Raw genomic sequence first — 21,526 nt, forward strand, 5'->3', positions numbered from 1 at the left:
AACAAATTTCTTCTGATCAGCGAGTTTCGTAAATTAATATAGCAGACCCTTAAGATATTTAATTTTTCTAAATGAGTGTTGAATATATTTAACATGTTAAAATAGCACTTTTAGTAGAGTTGTCCGTCATGCAGTTGACGTGTTCATGCTCTTTCACTCTGTTTAATTTGAAGAAATGCCAACTTCATATAATTTCTTATATCTATAAACGAAGTTTAATTTTTACTCTTTAATGCTTGTATGGAAAAAGAATTATATTACTGTTGTCGTAAATTCATCCAATGGTTGTGCGATGTAAGAAGTGAAAGCTTGATAATGTTTAAAGACGCTTTGTTCTACAAGAAAACACGAAACGTAAGTAGCAAAACGCAACCAAACTGTACACAAATGTAGTACTTATAGAAATCGGCAACACTTACTCAAAATCGGGTGGGGGAAAACATATCATTATTAAGTAACGGCAATGACAGATTTTCAATTAGGCGACAAATTGGGGGGGGGGGATTCCAAACATCCTGCATTGTCATGTACCTTTATTTTTGCTTTCAAGCTTATTGCACAAGTCAAGGGTTATTAATTATTTGAATTGATATTGAATATTTAGAAAATAGTTAAGAACTTTATTATATATATAATTGGATGACATTTATTTTAGAAATGTATTCTTGTACTGATTCTTCTAAGAATTCATAGAATATTTGATGTTTAAGGATAAAAAAATTTCTGTACCGAATTATAATGTTTATGAATGAAGCAAGTTTATATTATAATCTTAAAAATGCGATAATTGTATTTTGCTTCTGACGTAATCGAGCTATTATGATTACTAAAGTATCATTTAATAGTTTTTTCAATTCCTACGACTTTCTTGCTCAAACATTTTCTTTTGAACCTATAATTTTTTATTTAAACTCGAAAAACTGGTGTTCCAACAGCATCACTTATCTGGTAACATAATCGAGTGTAAACTTAGTCAATAATTTTAGCGAATGAAATTTCCGTGATGTATTTTTTCACTTAAAAGTACAGTTGGATTGAACTATGAGTTTAGGGTTACTTCTCCATAGTCGTCGCAATTTTTCCACATTCAGCGCCCTGAAGCTCTCGAGATGATACATGAGTCAACATAGTAGGTTTCATAAGTGAAACAACTTTTGGCATTTGAACAAGAGAGAAGTTGTGAATTATGAGTGTAGAATTAACAATTATATAGTCGTCGTAATTTTTTGACGTTCAGTGTTCTGGGGTGATTTTGCTACCTCTCGACATGGTACATTATTTGGGTCAACATAGGTTTCATAAGTATAACAACTTTTGGTATCTGAACAAGAGATATTTGAAATAACTTTAATATTTTTCTTTACAGTGAAATATAATTTTATAAGCAGTTTTTAGAAGTTTTTTTTAAATCTAAAACCAAGCAGTAGAGCTGTCATCACAGAAAGGCAAGCCAGAAAATGAGCGTGCGATAGCACTTCAAAGCTTACGACAGCTACAAACAAGAATTTTATCGAAATTCATTTGAATATTTATTTTAGCCGCGAGATCTTCATATGATACTGTAAATTAATGTTGAGCAGTTACAATTACAGTAATTAAACCCTGATAAGCGTTGGAAAACAAGTTGCTTATGCAATTCATAATATTTAAATTCATATGAATAGAAAATAAATTTTATTTTTTATTTATAGAAAGTTTTAAGAAAGCGGACAAAATGAATCTATGCAATATGAAACGCATGAAAAAAAGAGGGTTTAGCAGACAAATTTGTTCGACAATGGTTTGCAATGGCGTTTTATCAATTTATTTTAATGAATGAATTCCTATTTTTGATTTCTCAGGTAACTAAGGAAGAAGGCCTGGAACTAGCGAGGGTATCAAACCCCCACCTGAATCTTGACAACTCGAACCTTCCCTATTTCGAAACTTCGGCCAAAACTGGAGATAACGTGGACGAAATGTTCGAATACGTTTTCAGGCATTTTTATTCCAATCCAGATGCAGAGTCCGCACCTTCGAGTGATGAGAACCTCGAAGCAAGTATCAAACTTGAAAGCTCGCCGAAAGGGCAATCGAACTATTCTTGTTGTTAATAACCACCGTTAATTCCCATTCAGGAAATTTGCAAAATGAAATAAAAATGCACCGTGGACCTTCTTAACTAGATTTTAAAGACATACTTCAACTCGGTTTTTATACTTTTTAGAATGACATTTTTTTTTTTTTCTCCCTACAAAATATAATTCCTGCGACAGATAAACCCTGGAAGTTTTGAGTATTTTGATAAATTTTAATGAAATAAAAATGCATGAATGTTTAAATAATTATGTGATGTGGTGCTCCAAAGTTGTGTTAATTGGATGTGTTGCAAAGACTTTTATTCTATTAGAAAATTAAGTTAATTTTTTATAAAAAAAATGTTATTTCATTTTTGCAAAGTACTGATATTCTTCTTAGCTTTCTGTTATTTGTTATATTGAACGATGAAAGCTCGTTTAAGAGCTGGAAAAGCTGTGATATTTCATCAGTATTTTTCATTTTTTTTTTCTGCATGTTTTTGATCGCCAAAATAAAATTCATTTTTAATAGTATCGACTTGGTTGTCTTATTTTTAAATATCTAAATTCTGATGTTAAAGTATATTCAAGGTTTTGGGTAAGTTTTACGTATGCTTAATCTGTCTTTACTTTTTGCATTGGTTTCGATTTATTTTAATGTTAAAAAAAATCTTTATTGCGTCACATACTCTTTAGTACGTCGCCTGTTTTACACATTCACAACATCGATCTTCCCCATTAGAACTTACATAAAAGCAATCTCTGCCTAACCCTCTTTTCCGTTCATAGAAATTAGTCAAATAACAAATTCTTTGATCAGGAAAGAGATTCCTGGATATTTTTGAGGGGGGGGGCACCTATTAGATTACTTGAATTTCCACAAATTCGAGCATTTCTTTAGCTCCTTAAAAAGATATGTTCCAAAAAAGAGTATTCAAAATACTTTTAGTTTCTTGTATAATAACTTATCTAAGCTATCACAATCCAATGATAAGAAATTTATTTTTTAATAATTATGTGATAAAAATTCGCGAAATATGTGATTATAATTATTCTTGAAGGATGTAGGGAAGGAATTGATTAAACAGAACTATAATAATCATTTTTAGAATATATATATATATATATATATATATTTAAAATATCGTCCAATTGATTTCTCAATTGTTATCAGTGGAATGGAAAACCAAAAGGTAAAAGTTTAAAGGAAAAAAGCTGTGAAAGAACTTGTCCTTGAATTTTAAATTTTCTATGTTGTAACTGAAGATTTGCTCATTAAAATTTTTTAAAATATCAATTTTTTAAATAAAATATTAAATTCTACTTTTGATCTTGATAAGAATCTATATTTTTCCTGTTAGTGTGGTTTTTTTTATTATTAATACTATTTATCTACAGCCCAAAGGTACGCAATTCATTCACTAAATTGAAGTAGTCAATTCTTACGATTTTTTTTAATTGTAATTATTTTCTTTTATAAAATAAATTGGCTAGAATTCATTGATCGGTGGATATCTAGTTTAAGGAATGTAGGTGGTCGACTGGATTCTCAATGAAGGGATCCCCCCCCCATATGCTGGTTAGATTTCTTTTTCGTTTCTCTACAGAAAGCGAAATCGAGAATATTTTTGTTTAGTCTGACTTTTCACTTTTTCGTTATTACAATTAATAAAGTATTAAAATCGTTTAAAAATGAGAACTCGAGATTTTCTTTTAGCATTTCAGACATTTTTGAATCAAAACTGCTTTTGTGAGTTATTATAAAATATAACTATGTGAAATTTAAAAGGCGATTTACATATCAAATTTAATTGAATTTATTATAAACCTAAAATTGCGTCACCAATTTTTGAGATTTAATAGATTTCAACTTTTTTTCTGAAAAAAAATCGAAGCCAAGAAACACAACTCATTGACTAGGTGAAAAAGTAATATTTATTGACTGGGATTCGAAAAATAAAACAGCAGTTTCACAAAACAACCCATAAGCAAAAGCAGCTTGCTACTCGAAGCTTCCACTGGGAACTCTGCAATGGCACATTTTGACATCACTTCAAATCACTCTCTGCAGTTGTTAAGGGAAGCGACTCTACAACCACATTTTCAACACATTAAAACAGATCTAATAAATAGGAATGCTTTTCTGTTAGAGGGAAAAAAAAATCAAATCTAAACAGATTTGTAGGCAAAACACGAAATGAAACTAGTTACCTAAAATATTAACACTGGAAACCATTTAAAAATGAATTTGTCTGTGAAATAGTGGATAAAAAACGAGCATCGACATATTTCACTTTGGTTTCAGTTCTAACACTTCCCTTCGATTTGAAAGAATTCCGAGAGGTTAATATTAACAAAACAAACTAATAATTACAGCTTAAATATCGAAATAAACGAAACAAATTTCTTCACTACAAACGATGAGCTGTACATCAAATGACTTATAACCTAGGACAACACATTCATAACAAATCATGCAATAAAACAATTGAAAGTATCTAAATTCATATAAAAAAAACTCTTGAAATTCGATGCTGTATTAAAATATTAATTGAATAAAATATCTTTAACTGGTAAAATGCCTTTCAAATATGGCTAAATTATAAAATATTTAAATAAATTAAAATTAACATGAAACGGTACACATTTTAACTACCCCCACCCCTTTTTATGAAATCGTATAATTTGGGTTTTTAATACATTCGTAGCTGCTGATATTGGTTTGCACTATTTTTTTTATCTTTAATTGTAATTTTTTTTTTGTTTAATTATAATTTTTTTCTATCTTTAATTGTAGAATTTCTAACATATAATTACTTTGTAAATAATAAACTGAAATTGAGAAATAGTCAAACCCTCATACCTGAAGAATAGTACTACTGGCAAAAATGCTAGAAGCCCATAGCCCTGGTAGTAGCCTGGTCAAAGTAGCAGATCTGTGTGTCTAAGTCAAAATTACTTAGACACACAGATCTGCTACTGTCTTATTTATCAGATTTGAAAATGACTCCAAACTAAACATTTGAAAGGAGATGCATACATTAATCAGGAATGTAAATATATATCAATTCCGTAGGTAATTTTTTTTTCTTTGCCTCTTCATGTTTCAACATAATAATATATGTCTGCACCAATTGCTCATGAATTATTTCTAGCAATAAAATCAACAGCAGCGAATGTATTAATATTTAAAAAATATGCTTGCTGAATAAAAAGTATTTTGAATTAACAAAAAATTTAAAGTGCAACATCAGGAATTTAAAAAAAAATCATATGGTCATTGCATACATAGAGAAGATACTGCACAAATATCTGTCTACTAGTTAACAAAATGATCTGAAGACGAAAAACGTTGCTCATGGATTATCCATTCAATTTCTGGTTTTCAGTTTTTGCTTTTTATACAACTTTATACATGACGACTTCTTGAAAAAAAGGTCTTTGTCGTTTAGTAGAACGTTAAATGACACATTAAGGCACGTTCAACATCACAGATGATTCGTACAGAAGGAAAAGTTTCGCAGTTGCTTTGGCGAGAAGAAAACCATCTCTACAACTGCAGGGACTAGCTTTACTGCAATTTTAACTAGCCTTAGACACTAGTTCGATAATATTGCGCAGTTCTTTGAATCAAATGGACACATATATTCCTAGAAATTGGAAGAAAAAAAAAAGTTTTTTTCCTTCCTAAAAAATTGTCTGTTTCTCACTCCTTCCCATCAATTAAAAAAAAGTTACTTGGACGGCATCGAAAATTTTCACGGAGTTTTCACCATCGCTATAGCGGGTAAAATTCTAATGTCAATCTTTGACTTTTATCACAAAATGGAAATATTGACTATTTCCGCTCACGTATATGATACGCTCATCTTATGAAGCGTCATTAATCAAAGTGTTCATAATCCAATCTTGCACACTGGTGATTCCGTCGTACACAGCTGGCTGCACCATATCGCAGGGATTTGGGAAGTTCAAAACACCTTGTAATTCCCACCTGCCATTTTCATTCAAACAAAACAGAGGAGAGCCATAATCCATCTGCGATGGGAAGTGAAAAAAACAGGTCACTAAATGAACACGCAATATACATCATAAGTAATTTATAATTATACAAATTTACCACAGTATATATTTGAAAAGTCAGGGAATTAATTTCGGAAATAAGGTTTGTTAATTGTATCATATGTAGGAGTCTAGTATTTCAATCAACATTCTGTTGCCTTTCCTATCAAAAATATCACCAGTTTAGCTAAAATTTAAAATAAAGATTTGATTTCATCAACAGTCATACCAACAATTTTAACAACTTACAGTAACACTATAAAAATGTATGTAGTATAGTAAATATAATAAGTACAATTTTTATTTTAATTATTTTCAAGTTATAAAATTTATAATAATGGAATTACAAGTGAATTAATATTCTATCAAACGGCATACCTTGTATAGAATTAAAAATTAATCTATTAACTGAAAATTAGGTTTTGAAATTAGTAAAACTGTTTTGTCATCGAGAACACACAAATGCACAAAATTTCATTCAGATAAATATGAAACAAAGCAAATGGAATTAAAACTATTTTAAAATGGCAGAAATAAATTTATCACAAGAAATTTATCTATAATAAAAATGATTTATTTACAATCTGTTGAATTAACATCAGTTAAAATGTATTTAGAATAAATAATATTTATGCCAATCATTGCATTCATTCAAATAACCATAACTGCCTTTTTTAGAAGTGAGAAATATAATATTTCATTTGTTATAAAAAATGTTGTTTATTTTTTTTAACATCCACTGTAATTCATTAACGAAGCAAATTTTAAAAAAGATTAAAACATAATTTAACATATAAAATTCGATAATTCAGTTTGAGAAGAAAGAAGAATTTTTAAAATTTTGACTATTGGGAAGATTGAACTGAAAAGCCTAATTGATAACATAAATAGAAAAGAACACAACTTTAATTAAAACTCGTAAATCGTATAAGATTGTTTGGAATTTTAACAATTAATGCCTCAAGTAATTCACTATATCATGCTAAAACTTCTCTAAGTAAAAAATTATTATTAGTTGTCATTTTTTAAAATCATTTATATCAATGATAAGTAAAAAATACACAGCAGAATTGATCATCTAATAAATTTCAATAGCTAAATAACAATAAGAAGAAAAAAAAATTCTAAATGCAAGCATATGTTATGATTAAAAGAAAGAAATAACATTTTAAAGATTTCATTAAATTTTAGATGGAATTTAAATTAATAAAACAACATGATCATCAAATAATGATAGAATTTGGTAAGAAATAATACTATAACAAAAATAGATTTTCAGACCCATAATATAAATCCAAAGTTTTTAAGACCTAAAAACTTCTTAACTAAAAGCTTAAACTAATAAGTTTAAGCTAAGGCATTTCAACCATAGCAAAAAACAGTGACAGGCTATAAATTTCTTACTATATGAACAATAATAATAATATGATAGATGGAGAAAGTAGTAACATCAAGATCATGTAACTTAAAGGATTATTAAAATTCTGATAATTGAATAAATGGTTAGTAATTCATAGATGATATTCATTTGTGACCAAAATGTGCAATGGTATTTCAATAAAGCAATAAAATGCTGCTGTATGTTGCATACCATCCTAATATCATGTATACATATATGATTCTAATCCAAATTGCTATTTTAAAAACTATGTTTAAAAGTTTGTTGGGGGGAAAAAAGATCAGGGAGCATTTATTTAACTGAAACACTTTTATCTGGATCTTTTTATAAGAATCAACTAAGAATAAAACTCAAGGCATATTATTTACAGCTCAAATATCGTTACAGAATACATGAAAAATCATTATCATTAATATATGATGCTTCTGCAATATTAAGACTTCACTTCAATATAGTAATCAATCTATAGCTTTTTTTATTCAGATAAAGAAAATTTAATATTTTTACATGAATCCCTATATATATATATATATATATATATATATATATATATATATATATATATATATATATATAAATAAAATCTAATACTCACTTGGCATGTAGGAAAAGTTTCATTTTTATAACTAGCACAAATAAGACTATCCAATAACAGTCCACTATAGCTGGCTGTGCTATTGCATTGGTCCTTAGGAATTATATCTACTGGAACAGAATAAAAGGCCTTCTCACGATCATCACCTGTTGGAAAAAATATATTACAATAATTCATATGTTGTTTGCATACCATGCAGATCCTATCTTAAATACTTTTATTTTCACATAACTTAATTACGGGATGCAATTTGGTGTATACATCAATTACACTAAGATTTTATTTTTTTCAAAAATATTGTTAATTTCTTAAAAACTGTTAAATAGTATTTTTGAGTATTATTATCAAAAAAACTTCTTCCAAGTGGGGAAAAAAGCTGCTAGTCTATAAAATTTAATTTAAAAATAAAGTTTAAGAGAATCTACTTGTTAAAGAAGTTTTAAAAAACCATTCATTAGTCTTTTTCCTTTCATTACATCATAATGGAATCCTATTTACGACCACAAAATTTTAATTTTTAAAATCTGACTTTTGTTAGATAGAAATATGATTACAAATCACAAAATAGAGATTGAATTAATAGCTAATAACATTACAAGACCATTTATAAGTTAATGCCATAAAACAAATTTTATCTAAGCTTTAAAGAATGTTTTTTTGATGATGTTAGCATATTATTAAGATACTTCGTGATTTTTCTTACACATTTTAAGATTTTTTCATTTTACTATGAGACATTCCATCCCAAAATCAATAAAAGACATTAAATAAGGTTCTGAAATACAATTTTAAAGCTATTTCAGAATCCTTGCATTGACCTTAATCCTTGTATTAATGTATATCTCAGCCTAATCACAATTCCACATTAAGAAATAAATGTTAAATCACCATCATACCTGAAGAACTTTTACTCCAACCAGCCGCATAACATTCTTTTCCTGGCTGAACTTCTTCTGGCAGACATACATTTTGAGAATATTTACTAACTACAACTTGATCCTTTAGTTTTACTAAAGCCAAGTTATGTTCATGGAACAACACAGAAATGCTTGCATTTGCAAATGGGATGATTTTTGAAATTAGATGATTTTGCTGACCATCCACCAGTGAGTCTTCATCATACAAGCCACTGATAAAAGCCCACTTATCAGGATTTAATTCGCTATCCCTGTATGGGAAAAAAAAAATCAAAATATATAATTAAGAATTTTTTAATTAATTTGAAATAATATATATAATTTAAAAAAATTATGATTATGAAATTTTTTTTCCCATTTAAGTTTATTCCAAGACAGCCACTTTGAACGCCCAAGGCTTAAATGAAATAATTAAACATTACTTGAAAAAACAAAACTTTTTTTAAAAAAATAACTTTAATAAAAAAAAAGGGATTTTCTAGTACTTTTCAATTTCTAATCACATAATTACTATGAGAGATTTTGATATTTGCTTTCTTTTATTGTGAATGTATGTAATTTATGTAAATAGAAAGTTTTTTTTTTTTTTTTTTTACATTATTAAAAAGGGACAGATAAAAAGTTTAAACAGATTTTACTTTTAATAACCAAATTGATCACAAAAACAATATCGATGTAAAAGCGTTCCAAAACTTTATTGGAAAATTGTATACAAATTTATTACTTATTTATTAAATATTTTATTTTTATATTATATTTTTGCAATTTAATTACAGTTAGTTCAATTATATTTTTATAGGTCTTGGTGGGATTCTGTACAAAAAGATTCTAAGCATTTTAATTAAAAAGATATTATAAAAAATTCTTTTCAATTAGTTAAGTTGAAGTCAAAAGAATTCTTTGAGAGAATACAATCCATAAAAACAACTGCGATTTCAGAAAAGAAATATGAAATAGGAGAATTTAATCAAAAAATTGCTTGATTTTACAAAATATATTATTTAATTTTGCTACAAATGTTAGGAAGAATTAAAATGAATAGGATTCATATTAGAACATTTTGTTCAGATATTTCTCAATCCATCCTCTCCTCCCAAATAAACTGTTTTATTCAATATTTGCTCACTTACCTGATTGAAAGACAATTTAATGATGTTATAACAAACTGAGAAGATATCAAGCTTGCAGCACACATATTGGTTTCAGAAATCATCTGCAAGTATCCCAGAGCAGGCCATTCATTGTAGAACTTGGTTTGATTGAAGTTGCTGATATTAACTGGATGTTCCCATGTTCCACAGATATCTGACAAAAATAGCAATACAATAATTTATGAAATCCTTGCATAAAAGATTAACAATTCTTTATAATAAAATTGTTTGCTCCATTTTGCTATGGAAATAAAACGAGCAAATTCATTATAAAAAAAAATTATTATGACTTCTTGCATTTTGGTTTAAAAGCATGTTATTTAATTATTAGTACAGTATATTGCATGTTTAGCTAGTATGGAAATACTTTTGTCTAAACTTTTAATCATATATATTCATATAACATAGCTATCCCCCCTCTCAAAAAAACTAGCATTTTACACCATTAAAACTTCTATATACCAGAACAATCTGGTATTAATTTTATGATTTTTTTTTTCAAAATTGAATCACATTGGCATACCATTAAATACTAAAAATCATTTATCCATTTTAAGTTTAGAATGGAAAACTAATACATGTAAACATTTCATCAATTCTGAATATGGGCAATAACGTAATTAATGAACAGTAATAGTTCTGTTAATTATGGAAGGGTGGAAATATATACAGCTGATAAGGACTTTTATGAAGTAGGCATGTGATCTTTTAGCCAATGTTCTTAAAATTCAGTTTTTAATAGTTCCAGTTATATTAATATAAAACAACATGAGCGTTATTTTGAGATGGGCCTCGTAATTTGGAACCATCGTCAAATGACAAATTGATGCCTTAATTGGCCTAGGCATCAATTTGTCATTGATTGGCCTATTTTTTAATTATAATTTGCTATTTAAATTGATATAATGCCATCAATTTAAATAGCAAATTATAATTAAAAAATAAAATTATTAAAATATAAATAATAACTTCTAACGTTACCTTTATTATTTTCAGAAAAATTCTTTCTTGAAGATGGAAACTCATCAGTTAATATTTCCATTATTGAATAGTTTTGCATCCCATCTGTTGTATTAATATAAGGTACAAATGTTTTGTCAAACTGAGTTACTGGATTAGATGTTGTTGTCTCATCCTCTTTAAATAAAGTATCATTTTTATTGAATTCGGGTAATAATGTAGCATATGTTTCATTTTTCATTTCCCCTGGAATTAATCTCTCCATTATGTTAGTAAAATTGGTATGATTTTCAGATGATACCAAAGAAGCAAAGAGATTGTCACTACGAACTGTAGAAGATTCTTCAGCTGATGTTACAGTTTGAATAGTCGTTTCAGAATTATTAGTTACAGAAGATTCATATACAATTCCTGGTATTCCAAGAGTATCATCAAGTTTTCTGCTACGAGTTAGGTAATCCTTAGAGCTATTAATGTTTCCTAGTTCATCTATAGATTCTAGAGGTTCCATAATAATGCCACTTGAATCATTGAAAGCAATTATAGCTAAATCCCCATCTGTTTCGACATCTGTCTCAAAAATGAGTGTTCCTGTTTCAGAAACAGGTGTTGTTATTTTAAGATCAGAAAGTAATGTGGAGGTTTCATTAATGGAGAAAGGTTTCTCAGTGGTAAAAGCTGTTTCTAAAACTAATTCTGGGGTTGATGTTTCTATTTCAGAAGTTGGTGTTAGTGTTTCTTCAGTCATATGTGGACTTTGTGTAAATCCTCCATATTCTTCTAGTTTAAAAGTCGATCTAGTTGTTCCTGTATAGCTGCTCTCTGTAGGTTTCTCTGTTGTTTCTGAATCAAAATATGTAACTGATTTTTCCAAAGTGGTGCCAGAAATTTCACTTTCAGTGCTGCTCATAAATGAAGGGCTTTCAGTGTATGCTGTTGATTCTGATTCTAGCCGTGCAGACTTCAAAATTAAAGTTGATGATTCTGGAATTTGAGTCGTAGTTTCTGTGATTTCTTTCATGTTAGAAGTTGTGCCATTTACAGTAAATCCACTTATTGAAGTTGGTGTTGTTTCAGTTTCTATTTCACTAATCAATGTTTCACCTTCAGAAACTGGAAGCAGTGTAGTCAATGTCAGTCTTTCTGGGGCTTTAAATACAGTTTCATTAGTCAAGGACAAAACTGGCACTCCATCTGTTGATAATACAGTAGTTTCAGAAATATCAGTTGTGGTTGAGTTTTCGATTGGAGACATTATTGTTGTGGCAAGTATATCTACTGGTGATGTTTCAGTAACATTTGTCATTTTTTCTATAATAGTAACCATACTTTCAGTTACAGTGCTATATTCTGAAAATGTTTCATTTGATTGCATGGCAATCATGGCATCATGCGTTTTATTTGCTATTTCACTTACATTAAATATCTGTCCAAATTCTTGTGATATTGTACTGGAAGTATTTACATTATCATATTCCATTTGATCTTTCAAGGTTGTCATTTCATCCAACTTCGTTGGAGCTGCTATTGTAGAACCATCTTGGTACACTCTAAATGCAAATGGTGACAAAGTAGTTAAATTCGTTTCAATGCCTATAGTTGTTGAGGATTCTTTTACTTTAATACCTTCCACAGGTCCTTCTGTAGTTATTTCTGGAACACTACCAAAATTTGTGAAATTCATACTTGGAATTGTTGTATAATTTTCTTCTCCTCTTAGTTCTTCAGTGATTATCTCTGCTCCAGTTGTTTCTGTAATGCTGCCTTCCACTGGTTCAGTTGCAAAAGTATCTGATTCTGCGGTACCTGTAACAACTCCTGTGTAGCTTGTAGTCTCAAAAACTGTGACAGTCCCAGGAATTGTGGATGATTCCATTTCTGTTGTTGGAGTTGTTTCTGTTGTGGTGAATAAGGTGGTAGTTTCTGGAACTGTTGGACTTGGAGTAGTTGGTGGTACAATCACATACATATTGCTGTCATAGGAAATTTCATACTGTTTCTGGCCTGTAACTTGATCGATAAATTTTCTCATGGTATATAGGTTAGAAAACACAGCTGGATGTTTGCTGTATACCTCACAAAACCTTTGATATGTCAGCATACCAGCTAAAAACCATTTGTTGATTCCAGTTAAACACATCAATGGAGTTCCTTCATCATTCTAAAAGAGAAGAGGAAAAAACATGATACTTTTTCATGGAAACAATTAAGGTAGGTTTTTAAATTAAAAAAAAAATAACAAGAATGGAGAAGAGTACTATGAAAAAATTACTTTTATGCTTTTAATTTTTTAAGAATTCTGTTCCGTTTGTTATACAATTATAAACAGATATAAAGAAAGTACAAATTATAAACACTTACATCGCAGATTGTATGCCCTTCACTGCTTTGTGTACAAAGCATTCTTTGGTTTATTTGATTGTTGTAATGCTCAACACTATTGCAATTCTTTTTATCTAAAATTTGTAGAGCCAAACTATTGATGGTGAGGGTTGTAGGTGGTGGAGCTGAAAGCAGAATTATTTTTTTTAACACTCAAATAAAGAAAATATAACATTAATAATATTTCAACTTACATTTCTTATTTAGTAATTTAGATCAAAATAAGAAATTTTCATATATACTTTAGATGAATTTCAACCTTAAAATTTTTTAAAAAAAAAAACTCTTTATTATTCCTCTAATATTTTTTTGAAAAAAAAAAAAAAAAAAAAAAAAAAACATTTAAATGGTGATTTTTTAAAGCTTAATATATTTAATGATAGATATTTAATTATGGTAGAAATGATGTGTACCACATAATAGGAGCATCATTTATCAAATCCAGTAGAATGTATGCTTCTTAAAATATGCACATATTCAATTTTAGTTTAAGTATTACTAAAATTCAGGTTTAAATTTATTCAGGTTCACAATCTAAGAAAAAAGCTATTCTCTATTATAAATACATTTAATTCTGAAGATTTAAAGACAACATGTTTTTTAATGTAAATATAGTCCTGGGTTTTTCCAAAAACAGAAACACGCCATCAAAAAACATCATTAAATATACAGACTTTATTCCACATAAAGAATAATTATCATTTCAAAATTTACTCATTTATTGATAAAATTTTGATAAATACTGATTAGATTAAAAATTTATTAAAAATGTAACTCTTAATATGAAAAAAGAAAATTTTCATCCAATAACAATTAGAAATATTAGTGTCCAATTGAAATATATATAAAATTAATCAAATAACTACCAATTTTATCATGGAAATTTTCAATACCTCTAGGTTTCTGTGTGCCAAGGACACCTGAGAAACAAGTGATTCCTGGTGGAACCTGTTCCTCTGGTGGACAAATTGCACCAATCTTATCTTTCACAAAGACTAAGGCATGCTTCAAACGAATAAGCGCTACATCATAATCTCTCAGTACAAGAGATCGAAACTTAGAAGAGTGTGGATGATTTATGATTCGGAGAACTTCATGATTCTGGGCCATGCCTACTTCAATATCACGACCAATATTAGTCCTCACATACCAGTCTGATCCATTGAAGGGTTCCTTGCTGAAATAGGGACAAAAAAAAAAAAAAAAATTTAAGATCTTTATTGAAAGTTAATGATGTTAAATTATTGATTAATCAAATTGAATAAGATGATTATTTCAATTAGACAATTATTTGATTATATTTGAATAAAAATTTTTGAAGTATGAGTTCTAAGGTTTACCTTTTTCTTTACTTTTTCTCTCATCTTTTAATCATGTTTTAAATATTAAAATAAAAAAAAAAGGGTTTAGCATTCTAGCATTAATATTCCCTAGTTTATATTTTAAGTAATTTGACTTGTAAAATGATTATGACAACAATGAATAAAAAAAATTTCAATTGTGCTTTAACAATTATAATAAATGGTTTTCTAAAAAAATGATATATTTTATTAAATAAATCAAACCGTATAACTTAAAAAATATTTTCAGAAATGCTTTGTTAAAACGAGGTAAAAATATGTAATTTTAAACAAAACATAATTCAGTAGGCAAAATATAATTCACTTAGAGCAGTTTCAAATATGGGGTGTACATAGAATGTAAAAATAACCTTCACAGGTACTCAATAAATTTGAAGCATTTTAAATCTGCTTAATGCATTTCATTACAATTTTATATGTTCTTTAACAATATATATAATTCATGATCATATGACAAAATATTTTTTATCTGTTTAAAAAATTCAGTCAGTTTAGATTTAAGTCATGAATTTTAACTTAATCTACAAATCACAAAATATTAGCTTTTTAAATTCTGGTATTTTATTTCCTTTAAATATTACAAACACAAACTTGTCCCTCTACATTTATTTTTCACCAAAATCTCTACAGACAATACTGCAATGGAACCATGAAAACAAAGTAAAAAAACAAGCCTGCATACAAAGTTTTCACAGTTTTTAAGTTTGCACAATTCTTGTGCAAGGCACAATTTATTACAACTTTTTTAAAAACATTTTTTTAATTACTAAATACTAAGATTTGATTATATGAAAAGCATTAAAAAATAGACATAGAATCAATACAACCTTCAAGAGAATGAAATATATACAAGCACACACACACACAAAAAAAAAAGTAAGAAAAAAGAAGGGAAAAAAAAAAAAAAAAGAATGCACACAAAATATCTCACTCTGATGCTAAAACATTTATTAAATCCTATGAATTTAAGCTGTTGTATTGGAAATAGATTTTTTTTTTTAAAATACCTGATTGAAAGTAAGCAATCTGCTGATGTTATCAACCAAATTGGAGTTAAAATCTCAGAAAGACATCCTCTGTTTGAGCTAAAAGTGGAAGTATATCCGATGAAAGGCCACTGACTAGATGAGGATGAGCCTCCAAGAATATCTCTTTTACGTCGTCGATGTAGTAACCCAGGATACTCTCCACAACCTGAAAACAATAAATAGAATTTGTGAAATAAAAATAGCATCATTTTATTTATTCTCACAATATAATTCATTATACACAGTAGTATAAAAGATTATAAAAATACTTCCTGTTTCTTAAGATGCTTTACAACTTAAATGAAAACTAATGAAGAACTTAGTAATTTTTTAATAAATAAAATTATTTTTTAATCCAAGAAATGAATATGACAGTGGATCCAAAAAGTTTTTTGTTGGCTTTCTATTGGTTAAAATAACTGTTCTTCATTCATGGAAGAGATATTTAAATCTATCTACACTATTGCAATTGCCATTTATTCCAAAAGTTGAATATTTTTAGATGTTCAGCTAATAGTAGGATTACTTTACTTATTAAATTTTCTTTTAAAATTTGTTATATCCCAGATGTTATCATTTGCTGTTTTCAATTTTATTATGTAGAACACAAGCAATATAATGAAAGTTAGTGTAATCCTTATAATATGAACTGTCAAATGCCCCCAAAAATGTAAATAAGTAAACTGAAATCAAATCATTGAAGCACATAAAATAGTTCAATTAGAAGTTCATTATTTTTCATCAATACAATAGCTTAAATAATATCCTTTAATAAATCATAACTGTAAAATTTTAGTTTTAATTTATAAGCAAATATAAATATACATATAAAAATGAATTCATAAAAATATATCAATGAACGCATATAAAAATTACCAAATTTTTGACATTCCACAGCTGCTGCTAAGCTACTGGTACAACTTTCAACAAATGCAACTCGTTCTGTCCAAAGAGAACTGTCTGTTAAGTTATCCCTTCGCATAGCCATCCATGTTCCATTGAATGAAACATGTATTTTATCAGTCTTTAAAGCATGCCTGATGTAAATAAGGGATAAAACAATCATTATTACATCTACTGAAAGTATTTCTTCAAATTCAGTTACAACATAAAATAACAAAAAAAAAAAAGAGAGAATCAACATCATTAAGTAAAAAATATGTATTTCACAATTATGTATTATCTGAATTGATAGAAGGATGAAATTTTAAAAATCTATTTTCACAAAATATGAATCTTATTTCGAGGCATCTGCCACCCATAATAGGTACAAATAATGATAACATCAGGGGCATGAGAAAAGAAGTTCTGATTATAAATACACTTTAAAAAACAAAGATCCATTTATGACAAAATAAAATATTATTATATTATTTTTTAAATTATCATCATAAAAATATCAGTAACAAGCACAGCAGCAATTTACACATAATAATAATGGTAAATATCAGGATAATTTAACCAATTGAACAGTATAATATTCAGAAGGAAAAATGTAAGAAGTTAATAGAAATGGATTTTAAATGTATTTAAAAAAAAATTACCCAAAGCCAAGCTCTTGGCATAAATAATGCCCATCATCAAGATTGAAATCTTCTGCACAGAGTAGTGCCCATGTTCCAGAATAGGGCTCATAAGTTGTAACAATATGTTGAGCATCAACATTGACACAACCCATTTCATCACCTCCATCATGGCAATCTCTGTGGCCATCACATCTGCTAGAACTCTTCAAACACTTTCCATCATTACACTGAAATTCATCACTCAGGCAAGCTATATGAAATGCAACATTGTCATTTAACAAATAGTAACTTCAAAAATTATTATGATTTATAATGCTTGTTATTTCAGAAAATTGCAAATTTAATAAGAATAAATTTAGATGTAATTCTTATTATGTTTTTTAATTATCATATTTATAAAATTACTAAAATACATAAGTAACGGTTATTGTAGAGCAATAAAAAATAAATCATATATAGATTGGAATAAAAAAATAATTAAAAAAAAATTAAAAGTGCATTTTTTATTTTTTAAAAGAAAGTATTATAAACTTTGGAATTTCAGATTGTCTGCACCCAAGGAACACCTACATCAATTAATGTATGGTTCCTGGTATTTTAGGTTATAAAAAACAGTTTCCTGATATTAAGCAAGTTTTATGTTGAAGCATAAATTTATAATGTTGAATATGAACAATATATGTACAAAAACAATATTTTCTTGAAATATATTTAACACTGTTACTATTCAGGGGGTTACAATATGATGCTTTACATAAGTCTGCATAATTTTCCATTAGGGACAGATTATTAAACAGGCAAAATAGAGAACTGTCCCCAAGATCTTTTTTGTAGTACTTTAAGAATTATTTAATTTTGTATTAACTTAGTTAAATCAAGTATTATGGAATCATGTTTTAGTAATATTCCAAATTAATTACTTTCTATAAGTTTTATACTATGCCATTTTAAAATTCTAAAAAAATGTGGAGCTTTATAAGTTTAAAAAATATTCATTCCTATTATTAATTTTTATTTAAAATGTGTTAAAAAAAGTTTTGTCTTTTTTCCAAAAAACTTTTTTGTTTAAAGTATTTTTTAATTGTGCATTTTTTATATGACTGCATTGTAGGTTAATTGTGTATATTTATAGACTGAAACCATCTTTTAAAAAAGTGATATGCAATTAAGAATTTTGCTATTTCAGCATGTCAAAAGTTTCTATTTAAAAATATTTCTGTAAAGGTTAAATTAAAATAGATTTACAATATTATGTTTTGAAAGATAGTCCGCTAGAGAATTTAAATGCCTCTTCTTTCCATGTATTGCTAATTTAACTAACATTGGTTACAGAGAAAAATTTCTGAAGACACTATCAAAAAGGCTAATTTTTATTATGAAGTCTTATGATTCTTAACTTTTAAAATAAATAAATTTCCAAAGCAGCTGCAGCTGATTATGTAATAAAACAAAAAGAAAAATTTTTAGATTACATTTGTGGCATAAATAATTTTTGAAAAAAAATTAATGGCTTTATTACAAGATACTTACTGCAATTTGCTTCATCTTCTTTGTCTTTACAGTCAAACTCCCCATCACATTTCAGTGACCATGGGATGCATAGCCCATCATTGCAGAAGAAGCGACCACCAGATTCACATGTAGTTCTTTCCACTACAAAGTAAGCATGTTTAAAATAATTAAAATTTATTCAAACCTTCAATTTTTTTTAAAAAAAATATTGAACAATTACACATTTGAATTTCAGTATTGATGATGAGTTGAAAATGGAAATGATAATCCACACTCATTTTAGATATTTTTAAGCAATCAATCAATCAATCATTGAAAAATTGAAATTTACAAGTATTCATTTATCACTTTTCAAAAAAGTAAGCAAATAGATTTAAACTTAATTATAGAAATGTAAATATTTTTTAAATTTTATTTTATTTCATAGATATATTTTATTTCACAGATATTGCCAGAAGGAGAGAAATATTGTAAAGAAACTTTTCTTACCACAACCAACTTCATCACTTCTGTCTTTGCAATCATATTTATTATCACAAATATCACTAGGTCTGATACACTTGCTGTGATCCAAACACATCACTTCATGTTTAGCACATTCAGTGGGAGCTGCAACAGAAATGATTATGAAATCTTTAAAGACAAAAACAAAAACTGAATTAAATGTTCAATTATTTGCAACTTTATTATAAAAATTTTATGTGAATATAATGTTCCCCATGCACTTATTTGCGATAAATTAAAAATAACATGAATATAGAAATGGCTTCTGAATTATTATTCTGAATTTTTCATTCTTTGAGTTTATTTATTTAGTTTAATTATATGGTAAAAGAGATATGAAGGATGTATTGGAAAAATTAAGCAATTAATTCAATTGAATATTCATAATACCAATAATATAAAAACAATGCAAAATTACAACTAAATTTTGTGAACTGCTGATTTAGGGAAATAACAATAAACTAGAAATTATCTATTGATGTAGGTTAATATCTTTGAAATTTATATATTGTATAAGAGAATATATAAATCTTGAGATATAGCTTGGAAAATAAAGGTCTATTGCGAGTTTTATTTTTAAATAAAATTTTTATGGAAAAAAGTTAAGAAATAGGCACAATATAAAAACAGTGATTGCCTTTAATTTAGATAAAAATTTTTCTAAAAATGAATCATTCTGAAAATCTTTACATTATTTACACTTTTAATATAGCTTATATTGCACAAAGGCTTTTTCAGATTTAAACAAGATGCTCAATTTACTACTCAGCCTTAATCACGGTCAATAATTTTTATGATGAATTTTGTTTGACTGACATACAAAGACAAACAGGAGGGATATATATATATATATATCCCTTCTGTCAAATAATGGCGAGGGGCATCTGAATAATATTCCCAATTTGACATTTACTTTAATTATTCCTTTACGTACATAGTGATATTTATTTTTTCCCACAGAAACAAGAAGCACACGCCACAGTAGTAATATTTTACTCTGCAATTCAACTACTTTTTCTTAATGATTTTCTTCTGCAATTCAGAGATGTTAATTGCATATTCATTTCCTATCTATTAAAACAATCTGGTAGCTCGTAAAAACACCTAAGACTAATGGGTTTTACCCTTTATCTCCATTTTTAGGTATCTAATGAAAGTCTTAAATGCCATTGTTAAGAACATATTCAATTTATTTTATCTCTTAAGGTCTCTGAAAAGCTGAAATTCAATATGAAGATGCTTACTGCAGTTTTCTTCATCAGTGCCGTTATCGCAATCCCAAATTCCATCACAATGAGCCTCTGCCATAATACACATGTTGCTTGTATTTGAACACCTGAAGTTCAATCCACAGGAATCTTGACCTATGATTAAAAGTTTCGAAATTAATAGGAAGAGAAAAACAATGTTAGTAAAAATGAAGCATTTCAGTAGCAACCTACTCGAAAAAGTTAAACAGATATTGCATTTTTTTCACTTACAGTTAAATTCATCCACTCCATCAGGACAATCTTGTATGCCATCACACATGAATGTATTATTGAGACAGATGTTTAAAGGTACACAGATGAATTGATCTGGAAAATATTAAGTATTAAATATCATCACAAGGTATTAAAGGATTTTTACATTTAAAAAAAATTATTCAGTATAACTACTTAATTTATAACAAATATGCTAACACTTAGGGTAAGTCTAAATTTAAAATCTCAAACTCTATTTCGAATTCAGTTCTGATACTTCAAATCTTACATGCTGCGACTTTTATACAGTCGTATTTGCTTTGTCGCATGCGGCTTGCGTGTTTAACATTCTTATTCTATAAAGATACTAGCATTTATTTTCTTAATCTATATTGTTTTTTAAAATGAGCTTGATAACATCTATGAGTATTTTATTTTATTTATGCATCTTCCACATGAAATTTTTTTTAATGATTAAGGATAGATAGAGAGTCAGAACGAAATTTTGAAAAAAGTCTATGACTAAAAATTATTAAAAACACTCATAAAGGGAAAGAAAAAAAAGTTTTAAATCAGAAAATGACAAAAACGTGAAATATTTTGACGAAA

General features: G+C 27.7%; 2 protein-coding genes across 5 annotated transcripts in view; one reads left to right on the top strand and one right to left on the bottom strand.

Moving 5' to 3' along the window:
- The window catches only part of LOC129966645 (ras-related protein Rab-20-like), a 49,176-nt gene extending 46,614 nt beyond the window's left edge, over window positions 1–2,562 (top strand). Inside the window, exon 6 of the mRNA XM_056081145.1 lies at window positions 1,842–2,562. Within this exon, the coding sequence (XP_055937120.1) occupies window positions 1,842–2,093 (252 nt within the window). The 3' untranslated portion in view covers window positions 2,094–2,562. The remainder of the gene's footprint in view (window positions 1–1,841) is intronic.
- Window positions 2,563–3,969: 1,407 nt separating this feature from the next.
- Window positions 3,970–21,526, bottom strand: part of LOC129966912 (mucin-2-like) — a 139,413-nt gene continuing 121,856 nt past the window's right edge. For all 4 annotated transcript variants that reach the window (XM_056081526.1, XM_056081524.1, XM_056081523.1 and 1 more), the window contains 14 exons: window positions 20,936–21,031; window positions 20,699–20,818; window positions 19,440–19,559; window positions 18,969–19,091; window positions 17,457–17,688; window positions 16,789–16,949; window positions 15,892–16,078; window positions 14,417–14,700; window positions 13,503–13,648; window positions 11,163–13,302; window positions 10,161–10,335; window positions 9,010–9,281; window positions 8,114–8,259; window positions 3,970–6,095 (listed from right to left, as the gene is read on the bottom strand). In XM_056081526.1, the coding sequence (XP_055937501.1) occupies window positions 5,928–6,095; window positions 8,114–8,259; window positions 9,010–9,281; window positions 10,161–10,335; window positions 11,163–13,302; window positions 13,503–13,648; window positions 14,417–14,700; window positions 15,892–16,078; window positions 16,789–16,949; window positions 17,457–17,688; window positions 18,969–19,091; window positions 19,440–19,559; window positions 20,699–20,818; window positions 20,936–21,031 (4,370 nt within the window). In that variant the 3' untranslated portion in view covers window positions 3,970–5,927. The remainder of the gene's footprint in view (window positions 6,096–8,113; window positions 8,260–9,009; window positions 9,282–10,160; window positions 10,336–11,162; window positions 13,303–13,502; window positions 13,649–14,416; window positions 14,701–15,891; window positions 16,079–16,788; window positions 16,950–17,456; window positions 17,689–18,968; window positions 19,092–19,439; window positions 19,560–20,698; window positions 20,819–20,935; window positions 21,032–21,526) is intronic.

This window comes from Argiope bruennichi, chromosome 4 (genome assembly GCF_947563725.1).
Source record: "Argiope bruennichi chromosome 4, qqArgBrue1.1, whole genome shotgun sequence".
In the NCBI taxonomy this organism is placed as follows: domain Eukaryota; kingdom Metazoa; phylum Arthropoda; class Arachnida; order Araneae; family Araneidae; genus Argiope; species Argiope bruennichi.